Source organism: Hyperolius riggenbachi, chromosome 9 (assembly GCF_040937935.1).
Source record: "Hyperolius riggenbachi isolate aHypRig1 chromosome 9, aHypRig1.pri, whole genome shotgun sequence".
In the NCBI taxonomy this organism is placed as follows: Eukaryota; Metazoa; Chordata; class Amphibia; order Anura; family Hyperoliidae; genus Hyperolius; species Hyperolius riggenbachi.
The window spans coordinates 26,770,496-26,783,788 of NC_090654.1; the positions used below are offsets into that span (position 1 = coordinate 26,770,496).

The 13,293-nt window shown below is 48.6% G+C and overlaps 1 protein-coding gene across 2 annotated transcripts in view; it reads right to left on the reverse strand.

The window, feature by feature from the left end:
* Nucleotides 1-563: 563 nt before the first annotated feature.
* Nucleotides 564-13,293, reverse strand: part of POLR3C (RNA polymerase III subunit C) — a 40,588-nt gene continuing 27,858 nt past the window's right edge. For both annotated transcript variants that reach the window (XM_068252230.1, XM_068252229.1), the window contains exons 13-15: nucleotides 11,436-11,485; nucleotides 7,535-7,684; nucleotides 564-2,180 (exon numbers count right to left, since the gene is read on the reverse strand). In XM_068252230.1, the coding sequence (XP_068108331.1) occupies nucleotides 2,099-2,180; nucleotides 7,535-7,684; nucleotides 11,436-11,485 (282 nt within the window). In that variant the 3' untranslated portion in view covers nucleotides 564-2,098. The remainder of the gene's footprint in view (nucleotides 2,181-7,534; nucleotides 7,685-11,435; nucleotides 11,486-13,293) is intronic.

The following is a 13,293-nucleotide window of genomic DNA, read 5'->3' on the forward strand; positions in this document are numbered from 1 at the left end:
CTTTAAGAGGAAAAAGGTGCCAATATAATAAAGTGCTTAGTGCGATCACAACAATTATATGCAACAACTCTGTAAACATCAATATAAAGTGCAGGGTATATCCAATATACTATAATTAGTTAAACACACACAAAAAAACCCATAGGGAATATAGTAGTAAGAATGGGCTCCTGGGGGATCCTTTCTTGAGGGGATCCTTCTCTTTTTCACTACTGGGGGGGGGGGGGGGGGGGGGGGGGGTGTGTGTGTGTGTGTGTGTGTGTGTGTGTGTGTGTGTGTGTGTGTGTGTGTGTGTGTGTGTGTGTGTGTGTGTGTGTGTGTGTGTGTGTGTGTGTGTGTGTGTGTGTGTGTGTGTGTGTGTGTGTGTGTGTGTGTGTGTGTGTGTGTGTGTGTGTGTGTGTGTGTGTGTGTGTGTGTGTGTGTGTGTGTGAGAGAGAGAGAGAGAGAGAGAGAGAGAGAGAGAGAGAGAGCTCTGTCTCTTGGTGGACTCTGGCCATCAATAGATGTATTTTTACTATAAAGGCTCACACTGTTTAGTAAGAGGAGGAGAGGAACCAAGCAGGTGGTGCAACAGGAGTTTATCTTTATTATCATCATAAAGACTTCCTCATTTTCTAACATTGTGAAGGGAAAGGGAAATGGCCGCTGGGCGGAGCCTCAGAACAGAACGGCAATTAGTCCAATGTTTCCAATGTGGAACAGAGATCAGGCTGTGCAGAATCTGCCGGGTGGTACAGAGGGGCGATCACATGATCAGAATTCAGGCTTCCATGCAGATCTGTAGGCAGTTTGGAAATGGGACAATATATTGCATTTCCTAAAGGTACCCATAACATTACTCGATTTTCTGTCGAGTGATTATTTGGGCAATTGTGGTCAATCGAAAGTCAATCGAATAGCGGCCCACACACTGCAACCGAGATCCTATCAATTCTCCTTCACTAAATCGATCAGAAGGATGTTGTGTTGCCATGCTCTGTCAAAATCATGTGACTATTATCAGATTCCTTTACGATCGACCAATACTTTCCATCCTGCTCGATCGAGTAAATTGCTTGATTTGACAAGATATTGTCCATTTTCCCTCGGTCGAGAAGAATTGAACATAATCGGTTCTCTTCGATAAAACAATCAAATTGAATGATTGATCGTTCAGGAAAATCGAGTAACGCATGGGCACCTTTATGGATTTTGACTGGCCTACGTCCAAGCCAAATACAATTTGCATGCAAGCTTAAAAGGAGTTATCAGGCAATATACAGAAAATAAGTGCCTGTACTGCGCCTGCGGGAGCGGCGCTGTCAATCACCGCAACGTGGACCGGAGCGTACTGCGCAGGCACAAAACTAGTCCGCTCCGGTCCACGTGGCGGTGATGGACAGTGCCGCTCGCGCAGGTGCAGTACTAGACAACCGCCAGGTCAGCCTGACGTTATCGCCAAGGACCGGGAGGGAGCTGCTGCGAACGGCTGACGGCAAAGCTGCGGCGAGGGACGTGCTGGGAGATTGGGGCTGGAGGAAGCTCCGGGTAAGTAGCACTTATTTTGTGTAGATTGCCCGATAACTCCTTTAAAACAAACCTGAAGCGGGAAAAAAGCGTATGATATAGTGAATTGTCTGTGTAGTACAGATAATGAACAGAACATTAGTAGCAAAGACAAGAGTCTCATAATTCTATTTTCAATCATATCTTATTTTTGTAACACGGCATCATTCTCTGATATTTGTAGTTCACAAACCACACTCTGTATTTTAAGCTATAAAACACAGCAGAAATAATGACCCTTTGAGCTTTCCTGCAGTAAAGCCTTATCTCAAGCTGTCTCTCACTGTTTCTTGGCTAAGTGCTTCAGAAAACAGGACTGTATTCCATCCAGTGGGTCTAATATCTCAGAGAAGCTCTATTGCATAGATAACTGAGGATTTTCTTAACTCTTCATGTACTGGAAAACAATATGCGACTCCGATCTTTGCTACTGATGTTCTATTTCTTAGCTGTATTACACATACAATTCATCATCTCAGAAGTTTATTTCCGCTTCAGCTTTGCTCTAATTACTCGCATCTCACTGGATGGTGATCAGGCCTTGGTCTTCCGCTCAGACGCGGGCCTTTGTGCTGCTAATAAATGCCTCCAGTATGAAGATGGTATCGTCCACTTGAAGCTCACTGGCATCCAGTCTGTGGGAGGAGATAAAAAAAAACCCCTCATTTAACGTTATTTTTTTTTAACAGTTTTCTCTTTTTTTACTATATAAAATTCACTGAAATCAAAACGTGGACAGCACAATACATGTGTTATGTAAGTAGATCAAGTATTTCTCTACTTATATATATGTGCTTTTTTTCCTGGTATAGTATGGCTGTCCCTGCTGCTTTAACCCCTTCAGGACCATAGGTTTAAAGGGACTCTGAGCACCTCTTATGGGTACGCCTTTAAGACTCCGACCAGTACTGCAAATTACTTAAAGGATACCCGAACTGAAATGTGACATAATGAGATAGACATGTGTATGTACAGTACCTAGCACACAAATAACTATGCTGTGTTCCTTTTTTTATTTCTCTGCCTGAAAGCGTTAAATATCAGGTATGTAAGTGGCTGACTCAGTCCTGACTCACTGATAAGAAATTCCCCTTTTTTACTTTTTTCTTGCTCTCAGAAGCCATTTTCTGCTAGGAAAGTGTTTTATAGTTTGAATTTCTTACCAGTGAGGGTCACACTGTAGTCACTTCCTGTCTGAGTCAGGACTGAGTCAGCCACTTGCATACCTTATATTTAACTCTTTCAGGCAGAGAAAGAAAAAAATGAGCTTTACTCACCTGGGGCTTTCTCCAGCCCCTTGCAGCCGACTGTCCCACGCCGACCGCTGTCCGGGTCTCCGTGCTCGGTATTCAGGCCGACCGCGGAGTCGACCTTACTGCAGCTGCGCAAAGCGCCGCTGTCAATCATACCCACGTGGGGAGCGGCGAACTGCGCAGGACATTTTAGCTTGATAAATCCTTTAAAGATGCATACCTTTATGTAGCTTGTGATCTCCTCTTTCATTTGATGCCTGAATCGCCGTTCTACACCAAATAATTTTCGTTCAGTTTCAATTTAAAAATCGCGGCTGCCATCTTGGCTATGTTATAACTTCCGGGTCACTCCTGTCTTCTCTGTTAGAGAAGTGCATCACTGAATGAAGCAGGAAGAGGAAGTGACACGCATGGCCATTGCAAGAGGCTCCTCCAGAGGGGTCATAGCACGACTTTGTTGGAAGTCGGCTGGCTTAAAGAGACTCTGAAGCAAGAATAAAACTCTTTTTCCCTTATATTCAGCATGTTTGCCCCTGCTAAAACGCCGCTATCCCGCGGCAGAGCGGGGGTCCCTTACCCCCCAAATCCCCCCCTGCAAAATCCACGACCAACTTGGTCGTGGATTTTGCTGCTCATGGAGGCAGAGCTTTCGGCTGTAGCTCTGCCTCTCAGCGCATCTATCAGCGGCGGATCTCCGCCTCTCCCCCGCCCCTCTCAGTGAAGGAAGACTGAGAGTGGCGGGGTGAGGCGGCGATCAGCGCTGATAGACGCGCTGAGAGGCAGGGCTGCGGCCGTTAGCTCTGCCTCAAGCAGGAAGCGATCCCCGTTCAGCACGGAGGGGATTTGGGGGGTAAAGGACCCCCGTTCTGCCGCGGGATAGCGGCGTTTTAGCAGGGGCATTCATGCCCCTGCTGAATATAAGGGAAAAAGCGAGTTTTATTCTCGCTTCAGACTCTCCTTAAAGGCATGCCCATGAGAGGTTTCTCGGAGTCCCTTTAAAGGGAACCAGAGAGGAACGTAAAAAAAAAAGAAAAAAAAAAAAAAAAAAAGCTTTTATACATACCTGGGACTTCTTCCAGCCCCATAAGCCTGGATCGCTCCCACGCCGCCGTCCTTTGCTGCCTGCATCCGCCAGTACCGGGTCCCGTCATGGCCGGCAGACGCAGCCAATTGTCCACATCACAGGGGCTCCCTCTATACCCGTACGCATGTGGCTGCGCAGTAGGCAGCCTCACGCGTACTTGTATAGAGGGAGCGCCGTGTGATGCGGACAATTGGCTGCGTCTGCCGGCCATGACGGGACCCGGTACTGGCGGATGCAGGCAGCAGAGGACGGCTGCGTGGGAGCGATCCGTGCGTATGGGGCTGGAGGAAGCCCCAGGTATGTATATTTCCTGGGGCCTCTGGTTCCCTTTAAACCCCTCTAGTGACCAGGCTAATTTTTACAATTTAGTGCTCTGCAGCTTGAATAGCTCGCTGCACGGCCGTACAACTGAGCACACAGATGCATCCCTCCCCTTTTCTGCCCACCAGCTTTCTGTTGGTGGGCTCTGATTGCTGCTGCAGGCTACTATTGTTGATGTTTTTTTTTTATTTATTTCTTATTTTTTTTAAATAAAAATGTACTATTTTTTTTAAACCCTCCCCTCAAATCCCAGCTGTCCTCTCTCATAGACATCAGCCTATGAGAGCGATCACTCTGTGGGCCACTCCAGGGGACAGCTGAGTGACAGGGCTGTCCCCAGTACAGCGCTGCCGTAGATAGCAGCGCTGTACAATGTAAATAGACAACGGTTTCACCGTCTAACAGTCTCCTGGTAGACCTTGGGGATGCATGCGCATCGATGCGCGTGATCCCCTGCAAAACTCCGCCCAAGGACTGGATGCCTTCCGGCGTTACGTGGTCCCGGGGCTGCCACCTTCCCGACGCCAATCGGTGTTAGGCGTTCGGGAAGAGGTTAAAAGGAAACCTGTAATGTCCCCCACCAAAGAGTTTCACTTACCTGGGGCTTCTGCTATCCCCGTCTCTGAAAAATCATCCAGTCCCCTGCAGCGGCTCAGTTTCGTTACTGCAAGTCGACCACCAGGGCCGCGCACGTCCTCATTCCCCCCTGCAGGAACGACCTGCGCAGGCACAGTATAAGGTTTTTTAGTACTGTTCATGCACAGGACACTCCTGGTGAGGGGAGTGCGTACGAGGACGCTTGAAGCCAGGGCCGGTTGAATTGCAAGTCAGCAGTAACTAAACTGAGCCGTGGCGGGGGACCGGAGGATCATTGAATACCAGCGCAGGCACAGGGAGGCTGCAGGGGGCTGGCAGAAGCCCAAGGTAAAAAACTTTTTTTTGGGGGGGGGGGGGGGGGGGGGGGACGACTCTGAAGTCTCTTTTTTTACCCGTTTTTCTTATTTAGTCCTGTTCAGCATGAAATTCTAAGTGGATTTGCTGCATTCCCTGCGCCAGAACGAGTGTTAAATAGCAGGACCCAGAGCCTTCCCTCTCCCTAGGTGAGTGTACTCCCTTTAATGCAGGAAAACATATAACTAAACTCAGTGGTCAGCTAGTGTAACATACACTCCACTCTGGTCCTGTACAGAGACACTGATCTGAGGACTATCACAGGTAGGTGCCGACACCTCTTTCCCTGACTGGGTGTGTAGTCTGGCCACACCCTCTTCCTGTACAGAGAGACTAATCTAAAGCCCAATCTACACAATACGATTCTTTGTGCGATTCGATTACGATTCTATTTACGATCCGATTAAATCCGACATGTCCGATCGCGATTCCGATTCAATTCGATTTGCCATTGCGAAACAATGGCAAATCGAATTGAATCAAATCAAATCCCGGTCGGACATGCCGGATTTAATCGGATCGTAATCAAATCGCACAAAGAATCGTATCGTGTAGATGGGGCTTTAGGACTATCACAGGTAGATGCTGACACCTCTGTCCTCTGTACAGTAAGAGCGTGTGGCCACACCCTTTTCCTGTACAGAGACACTGATCTGAGGACTATCACAGGTAGGTGCTGACACCTCTGTCCTCTGTACAGTAACAGCGTGTGGCCACCTACGCACACTGTCAGAGACACTAATCTTGAGGACTATCACAGATAGGTGCTGACACCCCTGTCCTCTGACAGGGTGTGTAGTGTGGCCACACCCTCTTCCTGTACAGAGACACTGATCTGAGGACTATCACAGGTAGGTGATGACACCTCTGTCCTCTGTGTGTGTAGTGTGGCCACACCCTCTTCCTGTACAGAGACACTGATCTGAGGACTATCACAGGTAGGTGCTGACACCCCTGTCCTCTGACAGGGTGTGTAGTGTGGCCACACCCTCTTCCTGTACAGAGACACTGATCTGAGGACTATCACAGGGAGGTGCCGACACCTCTGTCCTCTGACAGGGTGTGTAGTGTGGCCACACCCTCTTCCTGTACAGAGACACTGATCTGAGGACTATCACAGGGAGGTGCCGACACCTCTGTCCTCTGACAGGGTGTGTAGTGTGGCCACACTCTCTTCCTGTACAGACACTGATCTGAGGACTATCACAGGGAGGTGCCGACACCTCTGTCCTCTGACAGGGTGTGTAGTGTGGCCACACTCTCTTCCTGTACAGAGACACTGATCTGAGGACTATCACAGGTAGGTGCTGACACCTCTGTCCTCTGACAGGGTGTGTAGTGTGGCCACACTCTCTTCCTGTACAGAGACACTGATCTGAGGACTATCACAGGTAGGTGCTGACACCTCTGTCCTCTGACAGGGTGTGTAGTGTGGCCACACCCTCTTCCTGTACAGAGACTGATCTGAGGACTATCACAGGTAGGTGCTGACACCTCTGTCCTCTGTGTGTGTAGTGTGGCCACACCCTCTTCCTGTACAGAGACACTGATCTGAGGACTATCACAGGTAGGTGCTGACACCTCTGGCCTCTGACAGGGTGTGTAGTGTGGCCACACCCTCTTCCTGTACAGAGACTGATCTGAGGACTATCACAGGTAGGTGATGACACCTCTGTCCTCTGACAGGGTGTGTAGTGTGGCCACACCTTCTTCCTGTACAAAGAGGCTGATCTGAGGACTATCACAGGTAGGTGCTGACACCTCTTTCCCTGACAGGGTGTGTAGTGTGGCCACACCTTCTTCTTGTATAGAGACTGATCTAAGGACTATCACAGATAGTCCAATTAAACCAATCCAGGATTATGCAAATGTATGCAGCTTGAAAATGGACCAATTAAGGGCTGGTTCACACGGGCGTCTGCTGAGCTTTCGCTTGGCATTGCGTTCAAACGCCAGCGTTTAAATGCCAGCGTTTAAAGGCTTTTGGGAAGCGTTCAAGGCTAGCAGTTCTGGTCTCTGCTATAGTTTCCTGGCGTTTACCGCCTCTGAAAGCAACATGTTGCTTTCGAGACTAGACGCAACGCCGGGATCTACCGCCAGGCTTTCATGAAAGCCTGCAAAAGCCAGCTCTAAACGCTCCCATTCACTTGCATGGGATGGCAGTAGATCCCAAAAAACGCTGCGTCTGAAACGCTGCGTTAAACGCCACAAAAAACGCCCGTCTGAACCAGCCCTAATGTTTTCCTCAGCAGGGTTTGATTGGTTCATTTTTAAGTTGCATAAATTTGCATTCAAATTTTGCCTAATGCTGCATCAAATCGAAATTATTTGCATCTCATTGACCATCCATACTCTGAAGGGGCTCCCATCAGCTACTCACTTGTTGACGTTGCGCTTCAGGTTCTCCAGCTGTTGGCGCTCCGGAGCGGTGATCATCTCTTCGATCTCCTGTAATTGGGCCTCCTCAGCTCCCGTCGCCTGCATGGAAGCAATGATGGCTTCGATCCTCTGTGACTTCTCCAGCAGACGCCTGTGGGGCACACGGCATGGTACAGTCACTGAGCTGCTCCACCCAAAACAAATACTGCAGCAACAGGTGAAGGCTTTTATTCCAACCACTTGAAAAGTGTTGAGATAGACAATTGTATCTATCCTCCTACACCTAAAGAGGACTTTCCAAGAATCCCACAATTTTATTTTGTGTTTAAAGAGAACCTTGAGGCCTGTTTTACACTCCCTGCTGGACAGAAAGTAGGTCATTGGGATTCCTGGCTTCCCTGTTGTATTTGCGTTGTAACAAACAGGTGCGCCACCGTCAACGTATTTAAAGTTTGTACATTGCCTATTAACTTACATGCATTCGATAGCCGTAGAAATCTGACGGTAATGCGCTGTTGACTTCGCGGTGGGTTGGAGGCGGATCAGAAACCTACGGCGCAATGCGTCACGGTTAGTGTACTAGGCCCCATACACTTTCTTTGCTGTTGCGTTACCCTGCTTGCAGAAAAGGTAACACAGCACTAAGTGTGAAAAGGAGCCTTAGTGAAACCAATGTGGCCAGTTTAAAGTGTACCAGAGCTTGTGAAAAGAAAAAGTTTTACACATAGCTGGGGCTTCCTCCAGCCCCATCCGCTCGGATTGCTCCCACGCCGCCGTCCTCCGCTGCCCGTAGCTACGAGAACCGGGTCCCCGCACTTCTGTCAGTCGGCTCCAGTCTGACGTAAGAGAAGTGCGCCGTTTGAGTATCTCTCCAGCAGGCGCTGGAGAGATACGTAGAGGGCACACTTCTCCTGCATAGACTGGAGCCGACTGACAGAAGTGATGGGACCCGATTCCCTGAGCTGCAGACAGCGGAGGACGGCGGTGTGGGAGCGATCCGAGCGGATGGGGCTGGAGGAAGCCCCAGGTATGTGTAAAACTTTTTCTTTTCACAAGCTCTGGTACACTTTAACTTACCTAGGGCTTCTTCTGGTTCCCTTACTGTCGTTTAACTCTGATCCATTTAGCAGCTGCCCCCTCCAAAAGCTGCATGTACATCCTTGGGCTGCACACGCCTCCTCAATTGGGCTCCTGTGGCAGGGAGGGTTCTGCGCTTGCACAGTTCATAAAAATTGCTTTTGCACGTGTGGCGAATGCTCCCAGCTTCATAAGCGTAACAGAGGTGGTGCATGGCTAAGGTCACAAATGTCACTAGCCTGCAACTTGTCTCAGCTGGCCAACTTTTGGAGGGGCAACAGATCTGCTGAACGGATCAGAATGGAACAACAGTGTGGGACCTGAAGGACTACAAGGGGCTGGAAGAAGTAGCAGCTAACTTAAACTGGGCACATTTGTTTCTATTAAGGTTCCCTTTAAAAGCTAAAAATGAAAGTGTATTGTTTTATTGTCTTAGCTGAATGACAAAGTCTTTTACTGTTTTACAGCTCCCATCTTGAACTATTGACCTTTTTATCTGTTCCCTGCACACAGAAGTGGTTCTCTGACATGCAGGAGTTTTATGGCTAGTGACCAGTCATCAGGCATACACACGCACAGTCTGGGCCAAATTTGTGTTGCTCGCCAGGATGAAACGCGGTACGGAGGGTGATGATGCAGAGCAACAATGGGAGGAGGATCAATGGCGCTGGGCACAAAGGAGGCTTCCAGGGATGGAGTAAGGAGGGATCAATAAACTTGGCTACTAATTCACCAACCTCAAAGGACACCTGTACAACCCTAGATTCTCAGCTGAGAAGGCCCTAGGCCAAGCCTGGGCAAACTTTGCGTGGCTCGGGCCGCATTCCTAGCCTCTCCTCTCTCTTTCCTACTTCCCTGCAGAGTCACGAGCGGGCGATCAGCGGGGGTTAACTCATGTACATAGCGCTTCCTGCATCGCGTCTCCATAGTAGCAGACCGTCAAACGAGACGCTAGCGTACCACACGCTGGCAGCCAGCGTGTAATGTGATGCGTGTCATGTGACGGCCTGTTATTATGTATGTGTATAAGCAGAACATTTCCCAGAGTAAAATGCACTATAGATTTTTCTCCTAGGTTGCAGTTGCTTACAGTAAGCATTTAAAATTTGACAGATTTTGGACTAGTCCATCTCCTCATGGGGGGATTCTCAGTTTTTTTTTCTTTACAAAAGCACTCCCTGGAATGGATAGATACAAAGATGACAGCCAGCCTCCCTTCTCACTTGCACCCAGTTTAGAAAGCTGGACTGGGCAACTGCCATTCAGAAAATGCTTTTAAAAATAAAAAAAAACCTGAGAATCCCCTATGTGGAGATGGACTAGTCCAACACCTGTCAATTCTGTTGGATATTTACAATCTAATGTAAGTGACAGCAACATAGGAAAAAAAATATAGTGCGTTTTGCAAAAAAAAAAAAAAAAAAAAAATTATATATATATATATATATATATATATATATATATATATATATATTTTATACAGATGCATATTAAATGTTACATTTTGCACTGTAGTTGTCTTTTAAAGAGAGCTTGAGTTGGGCTCATTAAATTAATCAGGTACCCGCCAAAACCGCCGCTCCGGTGGACTGCAATGCTCCACTTTCACTTTCAAGACCTCTGGGTGACGACGCTGAAAGGAGAGATTGATTCTCTCATTCACAGTGTGCAGGGAGGCGGGGGAGCGGCAGAGGGCTCGGCCAGGGAGAGAGCTGTCCAATGGCAGCTCTGGAAACCATGCAGAAACGCCCCTAGTGGGCGTTTTGAACAGGGAATCCCTCTCATCTATTTACCCTCTGAGATAGCGACAAAAATTGTTTCACTTCTCGTGGGGCTATAGCGCATCGGTGGGGGGTGGGATTGGCAGAGAGCGTCGGTGTGGGGAAACAGAGGCATGTCATGGAGCAGAGAACATGGCTGACTGTGTCCCATTTGCCCCCCAAGGAACCGCCTCGGGTTCTCTTTAAAGAGTAACTGTCAGGCTGCAAAAGCAATACTGAAGTTAAAAATCTCTCTTACTTTGATGTTTGCTGAACAGCAAGGCTGTATATTCACAAGCCCCTAAGAACGACAGGCCGCATAACAGATACTGCAAAGCATTCTGGGGCTCCTTCTTCTACTCACTGAACTCCCTTGGTCCTCCCCTTCATTTACCTATCCCGCCCTAAGGCTGCTTACAGTGAGAAGTTACAGGCTCATGTTACAGCAGCTTGTAACCTAGTGCAGCCAAGCTCCCAGCACTGAAAAATCAACGTGCTTTTCACAGGGCAGGTTCCATAGAGTATACTGCAGGAGTCCGCTATTGTTCCTAGCCACATGGCTAATTAATATTAACTGCACAGTAGTGTTGTGAACCATTTTTTTGTGAGTGGAATCATCAGGAAGCAGGGTGAGGGAGGATATGACATCACAATTGGCTTCATACAAGACAACAAACATGGAACCTGCCATGAGCTGTCAGGAGCATCAATCTCTGCAAATACTACATAAAAATCCTGTGAAATCCAAACGAGGACAGTGAAATGCATATGTAATGTAAGTAAAGCCAATATTTAGCTACTGATATATGTGTTTTTTTTTCTCTGAGACCCTATACCTAACAGCTCCTCTTTAACAATAAAAGCATGACTTAGATTTAGCAAAATAAGTGAAGTGCCCCAAAGTCAGCAGATGGGGGAGCTGTCTAGCTTCCTTGGAGTCTGAGCTAATCACAGGCAGATAAGGCTCAGGCAATGTGCAAGCACCTATATACCATTATTGTAGCATAACAAGGCTGCTCTGTCTATGTACAGCTTGCACAAGGAGACAGTAACCCTGCCACTCACTTGTTTTCTTTGGTCTCAAATTGTCTTCTCTCAATCAGGTTGGCGACGGTCTGCAAGGGAACGAGAAAAGAGAAACCTACTTAACTTTCATTGTACTGATTGCTCGAATCTGCAGACAACCAGATACAGCAAAATACTAACTGCACACTCAAAGAGAACCGGCCATTACCAGACTTACACAAGATCTGTAATAAAGATGGTCTTGAGGCTCACTTGTGAGCAGTTTTGATTTGGTGAATCTATTCCGTGGTGAATTCCATCCCTTATGGCAAGCTTAATAGAGACATCTGTAAGGGAAAAAAGTGCCCCCTGGAGGAGGGAGAAGCCTCGGGATCCTAATAAGGCTTGCCCCATCCTCCTGTGTAGCCCCTGATCCAGCGCTGGCTCCCCACAAAAATCTGCCAACAAACTTGACAACAGAGCCTTTAGCAGGCAGTGATATTTACCTTTAGGATCCAGCGCAGACGAGGAAACCACCTTCCCCCATGGGCTCCAGTGGAAATAGCCTGGCCTGATTGGCCTGCATAGTACAGCATACCCGATCAGGCTCAGCTATTTCCGCCAGAGCCGGACAGGGAAGCTGGTACTGCACCTGCCAGGGCAGTTTGTAGGCTAAATTGCAACCAGGACTAAGGTGTAAAATCTGTGCCCCCTTTCCCCTCCACCCCGTGGACTCACGAACCCTTACTCTTTAGTAGTGTTACAGACGGGGGCCCTCTATCTTCTAGGGAAGTGGGGTCCCTCTATCTGTAGGAAGAAAGAGGACCGGGAGCCCAATAGTGCAGTTTCGCAAGTGCCCTGGGGGTTAAATTATTTAATGATTGAATACTCACAAGGGGGAGGGGGGTTGCAGTCCTGTAACCACCGTATATGCCTACGGGAAAATCGGACAGTTCCCGCTCGGTCACCCGGGCTGAACTGGAACCGCCTGGTCGCTCTCCTTCTGTGGACCGCTCTACTGGTCAGACGACGCTCAGGGTAGTAGAGGTTGGCACCTCCGGGAGGTGTAGGGATACAGGGAAGGAATTGTGGCGAGGTGCCCAAAGATATATTAGATGGCTAGTGCATTAGAACTAACAACATAAAATGAATTAAAAAGAGGTCTTACCTCTATAGAAGACTCACACAGATGGATATAGGGAGTATTTATTAAAAAATGGTTATGCTGTAGACCACGGGTTTCATGAGACACAGCCCCTCAAGTTAATAGACAACAGATAACCTTAAAGGGTCACTGAGCTCAACTTATAAATGAAAATAGTACTCACCTGGGGCTTTCTCCAGCCCAGTGCTGGTCGGGAGGTCCCACGACGGCGTCCTGGCTCCTCTCCTAGTCCCCGCTCCGGAATGGCTGCCCGGCGACACTCGGTAGAGTGTCGGGCTCCTTCTTCCGAGCATGACGCGGCTGACGCCACCACGCCAGCCGCCTTGCGTCATCACGGCGGCTGGTGTGAAAGTACGGCGCATGCGCGATTAAAGCACACATGCACCGTACTTTCACGCCAGCCGCCGTGATGACGTCAGCCACGTCATACGCGGAAGAAGGAGCCCGACACTCGGCAGAGTGTCGCCGGGCTACTGCCGGGCAGCCATTCCGGAGCGGGGCCTAGGAGAGGAGCGAGGACGCCGTCGTGGGACCTCCCGACCAGCACTGGGCTGGAGAAAGCACCGGGTGAGTACAATTTTCATTTATAAGTTGAGCTCGGAGTCCCTTTAAAAATAGCCGTGTGCTGTGTGGGCGCCGTAGTTTTAGTTAGTTGTTAGTGGTGTTAGTTCTAATGCACTAGCCATCTAATATATCTTTGGGCGCCTCCCCACGATTCCGTCCCTTACTCTTTAGGGACAGTCACAGGTCACA